This window comes from Opisthocomus hoazin, chromosome 12, assembly GCF_030867145.1.
Source record: "Opisthocomus hoazin isolate bOpiHoa1 chromosome 12, bOpiHoa1.hap1, whole genome shotgun sequence".
NCBI lineage: Eukaryota > Metazoa > Chordata > Aves > Opisthocomiformes > Opisthocomidae > Opisthocomus > Opisthocomus hoazin.
In genome coordinates this window covers 421,439-442,413 of record NC_134425.1, presented here as the reverse complement: position 1 = coordinate 442,413, position 20,975 = coordinate 421,439, and the positions used below count along the sequence as shown (strand labels likewise).

General features: G+C 45.1%; 1 protein-coding gene across 2 annotated transcripts; it reads right to left on the bottom strand.

Annotated features, from left to right (window-relative positions):
• Positions 1–4,688: 4,688 nt before the first annotated feature.
• Positions 4,689–20,728, bottom strand: LOC104326230 (uncharacterized). Of its 2 annotated transcripts, none has more exons than XM_075433759.1 (11): positions 20,610–20,728; positions 13,631–13,765; positions 12,121–12,245; positions 11,744–11,812; positions 11,140–11,253; positions 10,251–10,366; positions 9,305–9,360; positions 7,776–7,828; positions 6,992–7,119; positions 6,311–6,467; positions 4,689–5,202 (listed from the first exon to the last, which is right to left on the bottom strand). In XM_075433759.1, the coding sequence occupies exons 2-11, from the start codon at positions 13,670–13,672 to the stop codon at positions 5,100–5,102; spliced, it is 963 nt and encodes a 320-aa protein (XP_075289874.1). In that variant the 5' UTR covers positions 13,673–13,765; positions 20,610–20,728; the 3' UTR covers positions 4,689–5,099. The 2 variants fall into 2 exon arrangements, with proteins under 2 accessions (XP_075289874.1, XP_075289873.1); XM_075433758.1 differs by lacking the exon at positions 20,610–20,728 and adding an exon at positions 15,944–16,191.
• Between the last annotated feature and the right edge of the window lie 247 nt (positions 20,729–20,975).

Sequence of the window (20,975 nt, the reverse complement as noted above, 5' to 3'; positions counted from 1 at the left end):
GCTGGATGCAATATGCAGGATGCAGATCTGTCCCTTCAAGGTGCAAACAGGATGAGACCAAAGGCCTTTCATCCTTTTCCCATCCTTTTCATCCTCTCATCCAAAACCACGCGTACCTCCTGACATAGAAATTTGCTGGGTTCAGTGAAAAAACTCAAATGGCAGAGTCATACAGGAGTTAAAACCAAGGCAGCATCTGTTTATGTGTTTATGTCTTATTTGTTTATGAAAGTCTCAATTGTTGATGGTTGAAGGAACCACCTTAAGACTACTGTAATTATTCAGTCCTGTTTTCTCCTTGTGTGGGTGTTTTCTTCACCAGTGGTGGGGTTCCTGCTTTGGCAGAGATTGGCTATGAGTCCCTTTCAGCCCAGTTTTGAACAGTCAAACTTTAAACAGATATGGGAAGTTATTTATCCTTGCAATTGGAAACATCTAATTAGCATTTTATAAAGCCAGTTTTATGGAGTGAGGTCTCTATGTACTGCGGAAGGTTACTGCATAATCATAGGACCACAAAGGCTAGAAATTTACACCATACTTTAGAAAAAGAAAAGACACAATGATGACAATTAAAAAAAAAACCCCAAACCAAAAAGATGCTTCAAGCCAACAGGATGGGTGGGAAAATTAAGGTCATCTCTCAAGCAGAAGGACAAAATGAGGCCATAGTGTTAGTTGAGGTCATGGGGCCCAGATGTGCTAGAGACTCCCCTGAATGCAGAAACCAAAGTCACTTGGTCATCTGCAAAAGAAATCTCTATCTTGTTTAGTCCCTCTGACAAATACTGTTAGAAGAGACACTCTGTAGAGGTAAAATTTCACTCCCCCATGCCTGATTCTCCAGGGCTGGCACAGCCACGGGCAGCACCCTTACCCTCACTCCTGTCAACATCTTCTTGCTCAAACAGCATCTGACAGACCTCCTTCTGCAAATCACTTTTCTAACACCTATAGCAACCAGAAATTCCTCGCCAGACTCAGATGTCACAGGGGGTGTGACAAGGACTTCGGCTATTAACAATTCCCAGGTTTATTGTGCACAGGGCCCTTTCTAAGTTACTGCGACCAAAGCACTGCAGATGAGCTCTTAAGGCATGCTGTCCCATGCACAGCTACCAAGCAATGCAGGAGGACACACCAGAAGAGCATGGCACTCCTACTTTCCCCTCTCAATCTTTCCTAGGTAAGATGATAAATATGTGAGTGAGGCTGCTGGGACATGTCAGATATGCATCTCCACCTCCCTGCTGTGGATTAAGAAAAAAGTAATCATTCACCACTCAGCATTTTTAGAAAGTCTCGTGTGCACAGAGCAGACACCTCCAGACATCTCCTTTGGTGATGTTATTTATAAGTGGACCAAACAGCTTGTTAGGCTAATTGCTCCTGGAGGGATTTAACTCTATTGAGAAAGCCTGAGCAGGGCTCAGCTGTTCCAGAGCATTAGCTGCCACTCCTCCCTTTGATTTACAGCCCTCATAAAATTTTATGGCCAGATTAGAATGAACTTCACTTGCACTGTGCTTTTAGTAAAGTTTTTATTGTGCTGAATAAAAGCAAAAATCAATGCTGTAACTAATTACAGCCTCAACCAGGAAAGGAAAATACCTCAAAATGGGGGGGACCCAAGAAGCCCCCTAGAAAAGATCCCTTTGGAGGCCCTGCTTCAGACACCTGAGCTCTGAGTCCAAGTACGTTAGGAGAGCCACAATAAAAAAGTCAAGGTTTAGGGAAGAGCAATTTTGGATGGAGAAAGACAAGATGTGGCTTTTTATGGTAAACAAGAGGGAGCGTGAGGCAGTTGGGGTTCCAGTAAATGGGAGAAGGGAGTGGGTGGTTATCAGTCATTTTGTCTGGTATGCCTTTGAGTCATTTGGCTGCTGAGCTTGTTCTTATGGAGGGAAAAGTCTACTTTCGAAATAACTGGTTGCTTTGCAGAGATAATTCAGCCACAGAGTACATTTTTTTGATAAATTACAGAACTCCCCGGACTACTCTTTGCTTCACCAACTGTAAGGCTAGGACATAAATCCAAAGAGAAAAAAAAATTTTTTCTTGCCTTCTTTCTGCTGGTGAAATACAATGTCATTGAAAATGGCCTTTATATCTATATTGTGAATACATGAAAGATTGCATGAAGGAAGGAGAATAAATAAGCCTAGTAAAATATTTACCATTCTAGACATCAGTAGCCAAGGCCAGATTGATGGCAAATGCTTAGTTTGGGGCTGATAGCCTTTAAGTGACCTCTTTACAAGTGCCTGAATCATGAAATTCAACATGCATGTGAGCTCCAGTGGGACGTGCAAACATTTTGCGCAAGCATTTTGCCGTGTCAGGCACTGGCCCGTTGACAGCAGCAGGAATTACAGGTGTTCAGTTCCTCCCAGACGCGCAAAACACAGATGCTGGAAAGCAGCTCACCCCGACAAGGCTCCAGCTGCCTCCCTTCGTGCTGGATGAGAGCAGATCATATGCTACATTTCACTTCTGGCCAGGACTTACCTCCATTTACTGCATTTTTTCTCGAAATTAATGATTTTGGGCTGCGGAAGCATTTCCCAAAATGGATTTTTCCACCGAGAAAGGAGCCGCAAGAGAAGGACCACTTCATATGGTCAAAGCGTGGGGCTCGGTAGATTTATTTTAAATTAAATAAGTTATTCCATGTGTCTGGACACAAGCTCACTATAAACTAATTTGAAATCCAGTGAGAAAACCCTCGACAGTCAATTTTTCAGTCCTTCAAGCTGAAATACCGTACCAGTAGTTCATCACCTGGCAAATAAACCTGCCAGCTCAAAACTTTCTTAATCATTTTCTTTACCCTGCTTGAACTTTTCCAAACTGAACTCTGGAGTGCTCTAATTCTCCACCCACTGGCACCAAATGAAACAAGTAAAGAGCTCAAAAGGAGAGCGATGAAGACTAAGTCATCCTCCTCTGCCTCCTCCACTGCAGGAACACAAACTTCAGAGACTGCGAGTCGGGGGAGATACCTGCCGTTTACCCCACAGCATCCCTAGCTGCAGCCCAATTTCTGTGAGTCAGAAACAGCCAGACCAATACCTTCCTTGATGGGCTGGATTTTTAATTTTTGACCTGGACAGGGAATTTTTTTAACAGCAATTTCTCTATTTTTCCAGAGTAATAATTAACAATTTAATTACCTGCATTCTCCGACATCCTCCAAAGACCTTGCTTGATTATGTGCCTGTATTCCTTCTTCTAAATATTCATGTTTTAGTCTTCAAGAAACAAACAAACAAACAAAAATAAAAACAAAAAGGAAATAGATGACAAAAACTCCACAGAAAAGGGGAACAGATGTTCCCGAGATCATAGCAAAACAAGCCACATACTTAGTAGGAACAAATGGTGATGTACAACATAGTTATTTTTCTAAGCTTTCTAAAATTACCTGTTTGACTGATTTCTTATGTGTAAAAAGAGGCACAAGGCCTTCCCTTCTGTCCAAGTACCATTGTCTCGAGTAATTTAAAAGCTCCCTGTTTTGGTGCATTGAGACTTCCAGCACACAGACAGACTTAAGACATCTTTAAATTTGTGCAAGACTCACAAGAATGCGTTTCTTAATACCATTGCAACTAGAGAAGTATTTATAGGAGAAGTCCGGCTAAAATCCAAAGCTGCGAATCAATGACTATCCCAAAAGAAATGCAATTGTAAGCCTGCTCCATGCGTACAGCCGATGGTGTGGGGTGCAAGGAGGGGCACACACTTGCACCTCAAATCTGTGCATTCGGTGGGGTACAGCTCACACGCAAAAATGCAGGACAAGGACAATGTTATTAATTAGGGAGTGGGAATCTCTCTGCCCTACTGCACAGCTGCAGAAGAGACTGCTGATAAACTCAGCCTGTTACATCAGATCAGGCTGTTGCTTGCATCATCCCAGCCTTGTTCAGGAACGCACCCCAAATTTGAACATGCAGTCATTGCCGTGATATATATAGGCTGAGTAATTTTATATTCATGCACCTCTTCTGCACATAACGCTGTTATAGTAGTAACTGTAAGAACCATCTCAGAAAGTATAATTCTTTAAAGTCTATTAAAGTCTCCTCCAGCATGAACCTAAGCAGAAAATACACGTTATATACACGTGCATCCAGATTTCACTACTTTCTTCAGTGAGGTGGAGGTATTATTACAACAAATCCTTATGATGCTCCCAGCAGTTGCATAGCATTGCTGCCTGGTATAAAGAATGAGGCACCTTTCCTTAATTCCTTCTGTCCAGATCTCCCATGTAACTATTATTTCTTGACATCTCGTAAGTATGTTTAATTTTTAGTACTTAACAGCAAGATGCATCTAGGTAGGGAATGCACTGTAGGTTACCTTGGGCCAGGAGCTATCAGTGACTAACATGGGTGTCAAGATTAATATGGCATCTAAGTTCAAGTGAATGATGAGAAATTCAGATTGTCTTCTAAATTGAACTACCAGATCCTGGCTTTCCTTCAGACACGGAAAAAATGTGTTTCTATCACTTATTTCATTGGCCATTAATGCTGTTCCTAGAAGACACCTCATTTAGATGTGCTTTCTCATACTTCTTCCAGTTCAGCTCTCATACAGTCACAGACAAGACTATTGAATCAGTGTAGTTTCCTGTAACAGCTTTTTCCCATGTTTTAGTGACTATAACAACCAGAGAGTTCAGAAAGATAGAGTTTTTATTTCAAAAACAAATCTGAAAGAACAGAGGAACTGCTGCATTGGGTCAGAGATCCATGTAGCCCAGTGTCCTGGTCTTCACGGTGGGGAGCAGCCGTCAGTTTAGGAAAAACACCAAAAAACAAGAGTGTGGAGTGACCCCTCCTAGTGCACTCTTCCTGCAATCAGCTGTTCAGAATTCTCCTTTAAATTGCCTCCAGACCACCATGGTTAGCAAGGTGCACAACTAAAAATTTATCTATCGTCTCATTTCTCTCCAAATCTCTTTATACCCTCAACCTCCGCAGCATCCTGCAACAAGTTCCACACTTAAAACTGTGCATCTTGCAAAGAATAGCATTTTTTTTGAAAGCTGCTGCTTACTAATGTTGCTGTGACAAGCTTGCAAATGCTCACGGGGGAGAACCATTGGTTGCAGGGCACCAGGAGGAAAGGTCAGGTCCTTCAGCTTTTGAACCAAGCTGCAAATTTGGAACCAGCTGGGCGGCTTCGTCCCTGCAAGAAAAGCAGCGATGCTGAGCTCATTTTCTGCAGAAAGGGATGAGAACAAGGCACCCACCCTTTAATTTCTAACATGGTTTTGATTTGGAAGCAGATACGAGATGGGAGCCTACGGGAATTTTGTCAGCATTGCCAAATTGAGCCTTCCTGGGATGGATCTAGAAATGTCCAGCACTGTCCGGACTTGCTGAGGGTGCCTCGTTTGGGCTTTAGCGGAGACTTTCCGGGCTGGGTCATTTCCTCCACTGTGCAGGTTCTGACAGCCAGTGAAGGGAGTGGAGCGGGTACCTGGCAGCAGCTACAGGCCACGCTTTTCAAGTTCAACCAGCAGGCGTTTGGGGGTTTAGTGGTCTATTTTATGTGCTTTAGATGTGTCTGGTTTTCAGAAGCTGAGCTCGCAATCTCCTGAAAGCCATCTGTGGCATTTCCTCTGACAGCCAAGAATTAGTGTTTATTTTAAAAAGCAAACTAAATGTAAACAACCAAACTTGCCCTTTTTTTCATGAGAGAAAAGACTCAATAGGGAAAAGGTTCCAGTAAAAGACTGTGAAAATCATGTGGCAGGAGAAACAGCACTTCACCGAGAAGCACATATTTTGTCGATGTAATCCTTTCCTCTAGAAGAGGCGTTCCTGGATTGATTTTCTGAACATTTATCTGTTCTGTGCTCTAGTCTGACAAATACTTGTGTGAGCAAATTTCACCCTGTAAACAGTTAGCCTGCTGTTCGGGGTAGAGGGCTCATTATTTTTATAATTTGACAGATTGCCTAATTATTGCCTCCAGAATGGATCATCCACCAACTCATAAACCTATATGGAGACCTATATAAAATCCTTCATAAACTTGTATAACAAACAACTGAACAAGTGCCCGTGGTTTGTCTGAATGTATGAAGTGCTTGCACAATCATTCTTTTTCAAATAATATATAGAGTGTTTGCCAATTTAATAAAAACATGAAGCACTACATGAACAATATTTCCTAACATCAGATAAAAAGTCTGTGCATTTATGCTTCAAATCTCTACGGAGCTGTAGCCACATAGGTCAATACAGGAGGATGGGAATTCTTTATGTCTGCTTGCCCGTCATTATTTTACCTGTAATAAAATTCAACCAAGCCCCAGCCTTGCGTTAAGCCGTTCAGTCGGAAATCTGCAATGCATTCATGGAAAACGCCACTTCCAGTCAGGCCATTATACACCACGGGGCAAGCCTGCTCATCCAGCGTTGCAGAAACATCAAAGGACTCGTCACCTTTGGTAAAAGTAAAAAGGGAAGAATGTCTCCAACCTTCAGTAGTATTTTATCTCAAAAAAATCCCAAGATCTATTATTTTTACGTATGGTTTTTTCTTCTCTAAAGAGCAATAGTTTTCTTGTCTGCTTTGTAAATTAAGTAAAAGCTTTGATCAAGCTGTATTTCCAGAGCAGCTTAATCCACCTCATAACGTACACTTTGACATCCCAAAAGTGAAAATCACATCATTTCTCTGGATTAGCAGAAGCAACAGTCACCACCAATGGAAACCATAACTCTCCGACACAGCTGCCTGTGGCCCTGGTCCTGCAGTGGACACACACTATTTCACTGATGACACCCTGCACACATGACTTCACTTCAGCACAGGAGTAAATTTCCCAGGGGGTAAGATTATGCATTTAGCTTTCAAACTTGCTCCAATGACCACATGGAATTTCACTGAATAGTCTTTCCTCCACTAAATTAACTGCGTGCCATAAAAGCTGCAGGCAGATATAGCTGGGCTACATTTAGCTTACCGGCAGTAAAACTGACTCTGTATTTGTCCTTGATAACACCATCCTCAGCAATCTCGGCCAGCGAAGCATTAGACCACTCAATGCCAGCCTTCCTCCCATCGGGGAAAAAGACATAACCTACAGTGAGGCTGCAGGGGAAAGAAACAGAGCAGAATTGAAGTTCAACCAAAGCTCAAATGGACCAGACCATTGGCCTTCCAAGGGAGCTCAACGCTAAGCATGGCCTTCATCCCGGAAAGCAGCAGGAATAAATAAAAAAGGTTACATTGTGGGATATTGTGAATGCTGAGCTGAGGAAGCCATGCATGCAGGAAAGATGAGGCTTGCAGGATGGATTGTGGTGGGCAGGTGGGACAGGCAGGTCACTTAGTCCCACTTGGTCACAGGGCCATGAACGCTAGTCTTGAAGCTCCTGGACGCAGAGAACACTAGTCAGCAAAGCCGGGCTCCCTGCGTAATGCCCCATTACAGGCAGACGCACCTTCTTCAATAGCTGGGAGTACTCTATTTGTACCTCTAAATCATCTAGACAGCAAGACAGGCAAGACAGCTGCTTCAGAAAAACAGTAATTGAACAGGAAGGAAGTAACTGACGGTGAAAGCTGCCCTAGTGACTAACCGCAAATGGAAAACTGGGCGGAGGGAGTGGAGAGCAAGAGGGTGTGGATGCAAATTGGGCTACACAAGTTCAAATCAAGAATGTCCACATAGGCGTCCTGCAGAGCAACTTCTGCCACATTTAAGACGTATGTTTTTAGCAGCGTAGACTTCCTTGGTTACTTACTTAGTTGTGGTAGCCGGAATATTAATAATTGTTAAATGTGCTGCGGTCCCATCCTGTAAGTGAGCAATAAAGAAAAAGCAGTCTAATTTGTGAAGACTCATTTGTGTGGATCACAGGCTGACTTAACCAAGAAAACATTGGATATAACTCAGGTTATGCAGTGTGCTATGACTTTGTATCGCTAAATCTTCTCAATACATCTTCTATGAAAATCTGGCTGCAAATGAGAGTCCAAGAATATAAACCAGAAACATTAAGGACAAATTAAGGACATCAAGGACAACAGAAAGTCCACAGCAAGCGGACATAAGAGGCGGGAAACAATACATGCAGGTATGTCAGCTAGCCATGTTCAAAACCGATGGGCAACCTATCAAAGCGGGCCCCGCTTTGACCTGACATCTCTTCTAACCTATATTGTTCTATGCCTGAGAGGAGCATAGAAGAAAAATGTTAACTAAGATGGAACTGGAATCTCTTGTTTTTATTCATTTCTCTTCCATCCTTCCATCCCTGAGTCTGAATCCCTTCATGCTCCGCTTGGGCTGCTCTAAGGCAAGTATAAGCCTACACTGCTATGTACAGACACTCAGGGTATGAGGACTCCAAACTTCAATCAGCGATGAACTTCAATTCCTTCTTAACAGTCAGGTGGCTTTTAATTAGCAGAGGAAGAAACATAGTTATTTTGAGTCCTGAATAACGATGAAGAAAAGGGAGAGCTTACTACCTGGCTATACACATTACAGTGCAAAAGCACAGTCTTATGAAAAGGAACACAGGCATACGTTAAATCACAGCAGCTACTGGATCTGCACATATATGGGATATTCCAGGGTGTGTTTTTGTGCCAGCCAACATATAGCTGGGAAAAGAATGTTTATTCTGAATTCAGTCTTAACTCCTGTAATGCTGCCTATAACAGAGAGTTTAGACTTCTTTACGCCTGTGTTGGCAAAGGAAATGCCTTTTCAGGAGCATCTGTTCGGATTGCATGCCAGCTTGCAACGCCAGCACCCAGCATTTCCCCAGGCTGTGTGCTCCCAGCAGCCACAGCGCAGACACTCCTCTGGTACAGCCACAAGGGCAAAGCAGAGGTCAGAGCCGAGAACAGGCAGAAATATTTGCTGACTGCTGTCATGAAGGCTTAGGATGCCTTCACACACCTCGAGCTCTCAATTTTTGTGAATCAGCACTGCATTAACTCCATCGAGCACTGGATATCTGCGGCAGCTGAGAATCTGTCCTGCAAAGCTGTCTGTCTATTTTTTTCTTTAAAAAGCCAAACCAAACAGTTTCAAGTTACCAAAAAAACTTTTGGTTCAACCAGTGTAGCAAAATCTCAGTTTTTACACATGTAGTTCTGCTTTTGAAAGCTGCTTCCAACATTGATATGGGCTAATGATGGCACCAGTTAGCACTTCTGATTGCACACCATGGATGCTCCCAATGCCTTATTTCTGGGTATTTAAATATGAGAACACTTCCATTTTCATGGTTTAGTTGCATATTGGCATGCTAATACCTACCTCAAAGCGTGCCAAAATCATGACATACCGGTAAATCTCAGACCAGTTCCTGATACCTTCAAAAAAGATCAAAATCACCCAACCTGAAGTTAACCATTGCTGGAAAACATGAAATAATGGTACGTGGCTTGACATCAACTTTAAGTAAAGAAATTCTCCAGTAACTGATAACAGGCTAAGCATGTCCCCAAAACAATAATGGAATTGTTCCTCTTTTTCCATTAGTTCGAGGCCTAATGGAAAGGGGAGCAGAGTAATATGTCAGGTCAGACTGATAACAGGTCTACATACTGGCCAAATCCAGGAAAATGTCACAAAACATTTTAACAGCTCCAAATGTGTCAATGACTTTGCAGCAGGTCAAGAGGCATGAATGGACCAAATTCTCTCCATCATAAATCTCTGCACTCATCTGGCCCACCTGTGAGCTTCTATCCCATCTCCCCCTTAAACAGGAATATTGCTGCCTTGAGGACCACCAGCCTTAAATGAGGTGAAGAGAGGATGGTGGGATTTGTGGTTCAGGGAGACTTCATGCCTACTTGGATCTAGGTACTCTTGTACCTAAACTTTGATGGATAACAAGGACAAAAGGAGTTCTTTGCTCACACAGGCTCTTGGAAAGGCAAATTGTTTCGTCCTCAGCCACAGTCTCTCAGCCTTAGAGGCTGTACGAGCAAGCGGGAGTAATCCCAGGACTGCAGGTGTCTTAGGAACAAGCTGTCATGTTTCTTCTTCATTTAGAAACTGTACCCGCAAGGATTCAATTCAGAGCGTTATGACGTGTGAAGTTTAGCATAAAAATGGTATTTCCTCTGAAATGTCTTAACTTCATGCCCAGTCATGAAATTGGTTATTTCTAAACATAATTTTTAGTCCCATTGTCCTGCTAGTGCCATCTATAGTGAAGGCAGTCAAGTGAGTGAATTGTTTCTGGTGCTGTTACCATAAGAGTGGCTCCGAACACCTTTGAGGGAAAGTTCAATTTTCTCATGATTTTCTATTTCAATTTCTCCAACCGACTGGCCCCACTGCTCATGTCGGAAATGTTGTTCCCTTTGTCTGGGAGAAAGAAAAGAGTGAAATGACACAAACAAAATCAACAAGGCAAAGTGAAGGCAGCCCCAGTGCCAATCTGACAGACTTTCATCCCAAAATGCAGGACAGATTTCAGAGCATCTGGATCATGGCTATGCCAGATTTTACACATTAGCAACCACTTTCACATTTCCCTGTTACTGCTACATAATGTCTTACGAGACACCTGAGAATGAAATAGCAGCAACCTCCCACCCTGACAGACTATAAAAATGCCCTTTGTTTGAAAAAAACGCTGTACAACCAAACAGCTGCTGCTTACAAGTCAGCAGATATCACCAAAACCAACACGCTATTGACACTCATATTTTCTTCCTGTATTTGTAGCTCTCTGAAGCTTGTATAGTAATTAAGATGCTCACTTTAGCCCTCCTTTCACACAATTACATTCGATCCTTTGCTTAGATATACCTGCACCACTGGTTTTGAAAGAGGTCTAAATCAGGTTGTTAGCAATGAAAAAAAGAGAGAATAAGAAATATTCCTAATGCTCAAGGTTCTACAGACCAAAACTGAGAGCAGGTCGCTCCACCCACATATCAGGACAAACCCGTCTGTGTGCGGGATCCTCCTTTGAGGTTGCCAGGTCTGGTGTGGTATTGAAACCAGGAGACACCCAACAAGAGCCATGTCCTTTATTAGCTCACTTCAAATTAAACCCATCTTCTAAAATCACCCTGAAAAGATCTGTAGAAAAATTACTATTAACTCCAGAAGAAATTAATCTTGCCTCTCACTTTTTGACCCTCTGGAAGAACTCAATGGTCCACGGTTCCTGGGCAAAAGAGCGTGCAAATGTGCTGGGGTGACTGTCGACACTAAAGTTAAAGATTTCTGTGAAGTTCTCCCATCTAGGAAAAGAGAGGAAAAAATAAAAGACATTATTAGCTTCCAGGTGATACTAGGCCAAGTTGTGCACTTGCTACTCTGGCAATGGCAGTCTTTGTATTTCATCGTTATTGGCGAACTTTGGTTTTCATCATTTTAAATACATTACAACTTTTCATGGAAGCAAATAAAAGGAAACTGAGAAGAGCAACAACAGCCTGCAAGGGTCAACAGATTACCTAGGACGGGAAGCTGGCAGGGCAGAGCCACGAGCGAAAGCATGCTGCTTCCTCTCATGTAGTCTGTTCAGAGGTGCAAATGCAGCGTTACGCTAGAAATGCTGTGCTACTTTGACAGCAAATCCTTTTTTATCAGACAAACAGAGTCCATAAAGAGAAAGCAGAAGCAAGAGCTTCATGCGTTACCTTGTGCACATGACCCTTTGCAAAGAGTTACCAAATCTCTAACCGTGAACCCACTACACATCCCAAAGCAAAAGTGAAATGCTCTTACTGGAAAGCAAATTTAACTGGTACAAGTTCGCCTTCTTCTTCACTCCACTGCCGACGGTAAGGTCCTTTTCTGTAAGGCAAAGCACTCTAACTTTGTATCACTCCTAAACAAACAGCAAAAAGTTTCTTACATGTTTGGAAACAGATGCAGTAGGGGACACTGCAGAAGGATGGTGCCATTGTGTGCTAAGGTAGAATAGTAATGCTATATTACAACCCCAGACTGGATGCAGACGTTACTAGCTGTATTTTCATTCCATAAAAATCTATTGTTACCACATGGCTTTTGGTTCTAGTCGGTTGAATATATTTCCAGGTAGTGTTCAAAAAGCTTTGGTCTTAAATGTAGATAAATGAAAGTATAGACTGCTGGAGTACCTGAGTAATCCATCGAAGCTTATTTTCCAGCATGTTTGGGGCTCTACGTATTCAATAGTGAGACCTCCTCCACTCCAAATCTCTTCAGATTCATCACTCACCATCATGTTTGGATGTTGCGGGTGCTAAAAGGATGTTTAAGGAAAACGCTTAGTTCAGTTGTGGGGATGCAACGCCGGTGAATTCCTGCTCTGATGGTCCTCTGCAGGAGGAACATTTGATTGAAATGGGTTTTCAGTTCTACCTGCTTCTGGTAATCACAGAATCACAGAATCACAGAATGGTAGGGGTTGGAAGGGACCTCTGTGGGTCATCTAGTCCAACCCTCCTGCCGAAGCAGGGTCACCTATAGTAGGTTGAGAAGGAAAATTGCATCTAAAACACCCAAGTTATATGATAATACATTATTGTTTCAGATAATACATCTGAAATACTTGTGTGAAGAGAGGTCACTGCAAGAGCTCAGCTCCTGACGCTAGTGACTCTGTCAAGCTTATAGCCACGCTGACGCAGGGCTTTGGGGGTAAATATATTTTTAGACTGAATTTCATGAACCTCTAAAAGGATTTAACTTCCTAGTGCATGCAAGCTTCCAAAACTCTTCAGCTGCTCTTCAAAAATCTGTCTTGTTTCCTATAGCTGCCACCTTTGTAAAAGAGAGCTCATGCCTGTTGCCGGAGGGAAGGATCTAAGACGGTCCTGAACTCAGCTGGTAGTTCTAAGTAACAAAGCCACAAAGTAGTATTGTTATACTAAATATTACTAGAAAACCAAACAATGCACATCAATCTTCTCTGGTTCGGTTTTCTGCAAATAGGATGTCTCCTGCTCCTTCTGGTCATGGCTATTCAGCAAAACAAAATGCTGAACATAAAGTTAGCTGTGTGCAAAGGGGTTTATGCCAGATGTTCCCCCCTTCTTTACTATGTAGTCATTTATTTATTATTAAATAAAATTTTATTTATTAACTATTAACAAAAAAGAAAATCCACAGTCAAAATATATGATTAATACTGCATTCTTTTTAGCAAGAATGAAGCAGATGTACATACAGCTTCCTAAAAGCTTTCCTTTCTCTTTGCAAGAGGCAATTCCATGATTTTTATAGCATTCACCCATTTAAAAAAGGGAAAAAAATCAACCATAACCATACAATGTAACCTATTACCCACATGCTGCACATTATCAGAAAGACTGAATGCTCAAATTCTTCCTGGGAGACTTACCAAGAGCTTTTTTTAAGAAAAAATGCCACGTTTTGTGCACTTAATCAGCAAAAGGAAATGAGTGTCAGATACCTACTCAAAAAATTAGACATAACCAGTAATCTGGCCAGTTCTACCACTGTCTTTAGTCACAGCACCAGTGTCTTACTGTTAGGATATTGATGTACTGAAGATGCAGAGAACATGAAGATGCAGAGAACATGAATTTTTGCTTGGGATTCTAACACAGGTTCAAGACAGGAGTTCAGCATTGCTCTTGAATGTCCTCCACACCCACCACTTACTTCAAACTCTCCTATTCCATCCACCCTCAGGAACAGCCACATCTCACAGATCCCATCGGGACGTTTGGCGAGACGAGCGATCACAAAGGTCCTGTCGCTCTCTGCAAAGCCGGTGAAGTAAACCGAGTCCAGCGCCTAGGGAAAGGGAAACGGGTTTCCGCTCCAGCCGGAGGCAGGAAGGGAGGGGGAGAAGGTGAGTAATTCTTTGTTTTCCGTAAGTTTCTTCTCAGGACTGAAATTTTACTTTCACTTTTTGTATTTAATAGCAGCCACCCCAGAGAACAGCCAGTGAGTTTTGCTAGCAGCAGTGAAGCCTCATTCACAAGACAGGCCAGCCTATGCACTCAGAAAACATTTAGTTAATCTGGCATACAACACACACACATCAATTATTGACACAAAAGCACTTTTCTTTCCTTGTTTGTCCATTTCCTAGTCAGGTCACACACAGAAAGCAGAGAGGAAGCAGATGAGAAGCAGTTTTAGCGAGGGAACATCATTATCGCATGATAGCCATGGACAAGATGAAATATTATCCTGAATTAAGACGATTATTTTGCAACGAGAAGTTCCCTTGACCAAAATCCTTATGAAATGTGTCCTCAGAAGGTGTGTCTGCAAGGAAGAAACTGAGCCAGAAACATGCTATTTCCCCATCTAGCTCCAAACTGTATCTACGACAACTTAGCAGAAACATATAACTAAAAAGGAAAAAGGAAGAGAAAGAAAGGAAGTCATAGGAAACCCAGCACTTTACTAACACGATCGGCAGCTGTGCTGGTGTAGGGCCAGTTAACACCTCAAATCTCAAAAACCATTAGGCACAGAAGTCCGTAACTTCAAATTCAGATGCGTATTTTCACATATTTGTGCAAAATTCACTCAAAGTGAAGTTTTAAAAGCTGCAAAGTGGACATTAAGATTTATGTATGCGTTTTTGGGCATGGGTGATGATCTGCTGCTGAAAAATTATTCATCGCAAAATGCAAAAAAATACTAAAATCAGATTATTATTGCCTTTACGCATACAGGTAAGGGGGAATTTTGAGGGCACTAAGCCTGGAACTACACACAGAGTGAGCCTACTGGATACCAATCCAAAAACTCAGAGACATCATTTCTGGAAGTATTTCCAGATCTGTTTTCAGACCTCTCTCCTAAGTGTTGCTCCAGTGCTCCTGCTTGGAGAAGCTGAGAAGAAATCACAGACCCCGTGGCTGTATCTCAGAACACCCTGGGTGTCAGTTTGATTCGGAAGATGGTGTCACTCCTGCCCTACCCAATTTGGTTGAGATTGGCAAAACACTTCAAACCGCTCCAAGCGGCAGCTTAATTAGTAGAAAGGAAAAGGTACAGAAAACAGCTTCTTTTTTTTAAAGGCTAAGCAGCAGCCTCAATGGATTTGTTAAATAATGTGACTCCAGCATTCCCAGAAGGCTCCAGGAAATGTTAGCAAGTTGATGTTTCAGAAAAATGACTTGGAATCCAAAATCTCAGCTGGCATCTGCAAGCCGAATCTTGATGCGGTGAGGGAAATCGAGGGAAATGCTGTATCATCAGCCTTTCCGCTTCCCCCTCTCCCCAGATAACACAGCAAAGCCCACCCAAGCCTCCCTGTTAGGCACAGCGGGCATTTTGGCAGGATGGCACGTGAGCACACGCAAGGCACAGGTTGCAGACGGAGGGCTTGTTATTTATTAAGCAGACAAGTACACCTAGAAAATTAGGTTCAATTCACCAAGTGTGCAAAAATAAAAGGCTTATGTGTCTCATAGCGTGTCTGCTTTTTCCCAGCTGGTCTGATTGGAGGCAATCCCCTTCCCTGCAAGGGACTGCCAAGGCGACGTCCCCACGCTGCCCTCCCTGGGATTTGTCGAAGGGAGGGGGACGAGGATGTGGGTTCCGAGGCTTCAGGGGAGTGCCAGGCACCAGGATGCAGGGGGTGGGGGGCCCTGAGGGATGCAGGTCCCAGGAGGATGCGGGGTGCTGGGGAGCAGGGAGGGGTGCAGGTTCCTGGGGGATGTAGGCTCTGCAGATGGAGGGGGTGTGGGTCCAGGGGGGTATGGATGCAAGGGGAGTGGGTGTCAGGGGAGAACGTGGGTCCCAGAGGATGGGGGTTCCAGGGATTGGGGGGTGAAGGTGCTGGGGTCCCAGGGGGACGGGGGGGTGCCAGGGGTGCAGGGAGAGGGGGGTGCCAGGGATGGGGGAGACAGGGGTGCCGAGGAAGGTGGTGTCACGTATGGGCTCCGGGAGAGGGGGTTCCAGCACTGGGGGTGCCGGGGGGGGGGGGTGGGGGGGTGGCGAGACACTCACGTGGGGGTCGGGGCGGAGCAGACGCGGCCTCCGCGGCTCCGCGGCAGCTCCGCCGGCCGCGCGCTGCTTCCAGGCGCCGTGGCAGAGCAGGAGGCAGCCCAGGGCCCAGCGCTTCAGCGGCACCCAGGCCCCGGCAGCGCCTGGGCGCTGCGGCCCCAGCAGCGCCGGCAGCGCCAGCAGCGCCCCCAGGCCCAGCAGCGCCCACAGGGCCGACAGCCCCAGCATCGCCAGCAGCGCCGGCAGCGCCGGCAGCCCCAGCAGCGCCAGCAGTCCCAGCAGCGCGGCGCGGAGCGGGGAGCGGGACTGGCTCTGGCCACCGCCAAACCCCGCCTCGGGCCCGCGGTGCCCCGGGGCCGGTTGCGGTCATTTCCGCGAGGGGCTCGTCCCAGCTGCCGGCGCGCTGAGGTCACGCTGGGAAGTTGCATTTGGTCCTTTTATTTTTTTTTTTAATTTTTAATTTTTTCTTTTCCCCCGAGTTTCGCCCAGCCGTATGGATCCTGAACTCCCCTCCGAGCCAAGCTTCTCGGGAGCCCTCCGGGTGAAGCGTGGCGGTGCAGGGCAGGTGGGCGTTCAGGCGTCGGGGGTACGAGGGCAGTACCAGCGGCTCTTCCCGAGGGTGGAGGCTGTTGATGGTCCCAGCGCTTCGATTCGGACGGCGGTTCGTGTTGCAGGTTTTCTGGCCCTGGTTTATCGGGCTCTCAGCCTAAGCAGGGCCGTCGCTTGCTCCCGCTGCCAGCTCCAGCCAACGGGCAGGGAAAAGGCTTGGCAGCCCATTTCATCCAGGACACCAAAAAGCAAGTCGCAGCGGGCGTCCCTTCAGCATCTTTTGTGGGTACCATTTCTAGAAGCCGTATTTTTGAGGGCTTTTGGCTGGCTGCACAATAGATCTTTTTATTCCTTTCGCAATTAGCAAGCATTTAGTCTCATTTCCCTACACTGAAGTAAACCCAGCCTCTCAGGAGTGGCTGAAGTGTGGCTGACCTCGCCTTGGAGAAAGACGGGGCTCTCAGAACCCACGTTTGCTTTTGTTTTCTGAGTGTTCCAACTCCCTCTGAGCTCTAAGACTTCCTGTTCCTTGGAAAAGCATTTATTGTACATTTTTATGCCTTGTCTCAATTGTCCCTCAATTTGGTTATAAAACCACCTCTGCTGTGGTTTGTCTCTAACGATCAATGCTTATGATTATTTTGATTTTCTTCTTTGAATGCGACTCATTTTTAACAACCTCCTTGGCTCTGCTCCGTCTTTTTGCCCTTTATCTAGTCTCCTCTGATACTGACGTGCACTTACTCTGCCTCTATGATCATGTTTCAATCTATCCTTCACAAGTCTTCAGTGTCTTAGATATTACTTTTACTTTCTTCTTAGAAAGCTTCCTTATTTTTACACAGTTCCCCTTTTCTAACACCGGGCACAACTGTTCTGTATTGCTTTATCACTATCCATAGAACACATCAAATGAAAAGCAGAAGAGAACTAAAAAGCAGAAGACACCAGACTTAAGACAATAAGGTTCAGAAATTTATTTCTGTAAATCGTCATTGCTTCAGTTAATATTCAAGGGGTGCATCTTAAAGTTAACCACATACAGTAGGCAGAGAGCCAGAGAGATAATAAGGTTATTTTCTTACTTCAGATTGTGTAGCGGAGGGACTGAAAATGGTCTAAAAATAGATGTGTCACAATGTTATCACCCTGCACCGGCAGCACAACAGGTACGGTTCAGCACAGAGAAAGGCTGCAAAGGGAATGGATTATGAAAAACAGCTTTTACTTTTAGTTAAAATTTAAACACAGTATTGACACAAAGCAATACTCAATGGGGAAAGATCCACACAAATGAGGAAACCTTTGGGACTTTATAAACATGTGCATAATTAAACCCTCATCAGCTCTGGTCTGCCTGAGGTGTAAGGGCCTGAGGCAAATGACAGATTCTTGTAAACTCTTCCTTTTTCTCTTAACGGAATCCACGAGCAGCTTCACTGCCCTTTGCCAAACCGTTGGGAGTCCTTACACAAATCATGTGAATTTCAGTATTGGATTTCTGAGGGCAGGATAAATGGGGCATGAATATTTCATATGTTCCGCTGATATGTGAAGTATTCAGAAACTCCCACAGCCTAAACAACGCATCGGTGCAGGTACTGTGGCTGTCTCTACGGAATCCGTAACAGAGATAAGCTCCGTTCCTTCCTACGAGGACAGAAAGCACGGAAACAATTTCCTTCGTGCAGCATTATGTTTCAACATTTCTTAGATAATTTGTTGGAGGACTTGACGCTATCTCTGGCAAACAATTTATCTTGGCAGTACTGTTTGCTGTGGAAATGGGTTCCAAACCAGCAAGACTTGCAGAGGAACCAAAGACCTGACATGTCTGTAATGTTTTTAGCATGGCAAAATCCACGCTGTGAATATTAACACAAGTCTAAGATCTGCTCCACACACCTAGCAAAAATGTGGGGAGAAAAATATTCAACTGATTTATTTGGTTTTAAGTTCGGGAGGAAATGAGGAACCTGCAACTGATGCATGGCACTAAGAATACAGAGAACAAAGCAAGCTGAATTTAGGAATTTCTGGTTAGCATAAATTTGCTAACTTGCTCCTAAGCATTTGCAATATTGACCATCAAACTTCTCATTGCATAATGAACACTTTAAACAGCACTGCCTCTTTTAAATCCAGCTGCCTGGCAAAGGAAACTGGTATGTTAGGACTATATTCCATCAGAAAAAATACTTCGGCACCCTCAGAAATCAAGGGCCTAGCAAAATTAGACTAAGCATAGCTCTGAGGTCCAAACTGGTTCTCAAGATCTTTGCACTGCAGTGAACACTGTATTTGCTGTGCAAAGCTATCCAGTCTCTCTAGCAATGTCTGAGCAGAAACCAAAGCCAAGGGAAAAAAAAAAATGCATTGTGACCTCTCCTCCTCCAAGAGCTACAAGTGTAACTGGATTTTCAGAACTACATCCAGCAGTAACGGCTAGACTCCCATCTGTAGTATGAGACCCAGACATGCCTGTACTTCAAGAAAGCTCAGATCTGCGACAGAATTTGCTGGTTTCAGCCTATATTTAAGTTACATGTCATTATATGTGATGTTTCTTTAGAAAATTGTTAAATAACTGCTTTATCTATACACCTTTTCTCCCTGCATTGGCATCTGGAGATACGCTGTTTGCCAGTGTTGTACGGTCAGTATGACTAACGCTATTTGGTCTGCCCCGGGGGCTGCAGAAATAAGTGATGCGCCATCCAGTGGACAAACGCACGAGTTACACTGCGCTGACAAGTCATTAAACATCAGTTCCACCGAAACCGACTGCAAAACTTCCACTGAATTAGAAGCTCTCAGCAATGAAGCATGTGTGGGAACTGCTGAAGTGCACAGCCTCCCGGGTGTGGCACCACGCAGAGTCCTGTCTAGCTGATACTGCTAAAAAAACCCCAACGCGGTACCTAACTTTTTTGTAACTTCTGGGTAACTGTCATTTATGGGCCATCCTGAGAAAAAAGCAGAAGGAAGGCAATGTGTTTCGGTTTGCTCACTATAATCAGCACTGCACCCCCATAAGCATGTACCTCAAAAAAATGCTTTTCTTAATTTTGTTTTTATTCCTGGATAAATGACATGTACATCATATTACGGGAAACATGGAGGGAGAAGGATGTTTTAGAAAAACATCAGCTCCTATGATTTTGCATCTATAGATGTTTACATACTTTCATTTGAATAGCAGATAGCGTGGCATCAAGTAACTTCTTTCTTTTAGAGTAACCCAGCTGTTGGGAAATAGAAGACTACACACACACAGAAAGAAGCTTTTCTGAAGCCCCTAATGTTTCAGCACAGAAGCAGAAGGAAATGCAAAAAAAAAGGTAGAAATACAGATAAGACACGTGGGCAGCTGTATTTTGTTGCACTCACGGACAGAGACAACCCCTTACGCGCTTGCTGCCCGCATCCCACTAGATGGTGTTCAGCTACAAGAAAAAAGCCGCTAGCAGAAGCGAGCCTGAGCGGTGATAATTTCTCCTATTTCAGCTTTTTCACCTTTTGCGTTTTAAAGCTATTGTCAGCTCATATACTGCAAGGTTTGCTATTTTGCATCTCATTTTTAAAGCACCTGGGTATTTGTTTTTCCTAACTTGCAGTGGAAAATTCTGAATGAGTGTCATGCAGTAGTATTTCCACAGAAAACACTTTGTCTAATTTAACTACTGATGTTGAAGCCTAGGTTGACCAAATATAGTAAACGGCCACAGAACACGTTCTCCACTTAGACGCCAAATCACCCGAGACTCCCTGAAGCTAACGAGGGACCACAATGACACAGCACCACGAAAACGCGCGTGGGCACACAGCAAAAGCCCCTCCCAGAAGATCGGGAGTAGGACGCGCCGGATCCGCACGCGGTCATCGCAGGTGCGGGCAGCTCTGCTGCTGCGGGGCAAGGCCTGCACAGGGCGGGAGGCAGGGCCGGGCCTCGGGGGCTGCTCCCCCAGGGCAGCACCAACGCGACGGCCTCGGGCCGTGCCCCACCGCAGCGGCCTGCGTGCTGCCGGGGAGCGGGGCGCAGCCCGCCCTGCCGGCGGGCCCCGCCGCCCTCACCCCGCGCTCGCCGCGAGGGACCGGGGTTTCACCTCAGCAGCCTCACCTCAGCGCCCCGCGAATTCCGATTTTAGCCTCAAACCGTGATTCTTTGCAGACCCGAGGGCAACACCGCCCAGCTGCAGCGGCCGGAGCGGGCGAAGCCAGGCCGCGCCTGCGGCGAGCCGGTGCTCGGGGCCGCGCAGCCCGGCCGGCGGCGCCACGCGCACGCGCGCCGAGGGGCGGCCGCACGGCGCCGAGGACGCCCCGCTCGCCGCGCGCACCCGCACAGCCGGCCGTACCCCCCCCCCCCCCCCCCGCGTTGGTATGCGCCTGCGCAGCGCACCCAGGGGCCAGCCCCACCCGACGCGGCGCCTGCGCAGTGCGGGACGCCCGGCTTCCGCGTCCTGCGGCGCTGCCCTTCCCGCTTCCG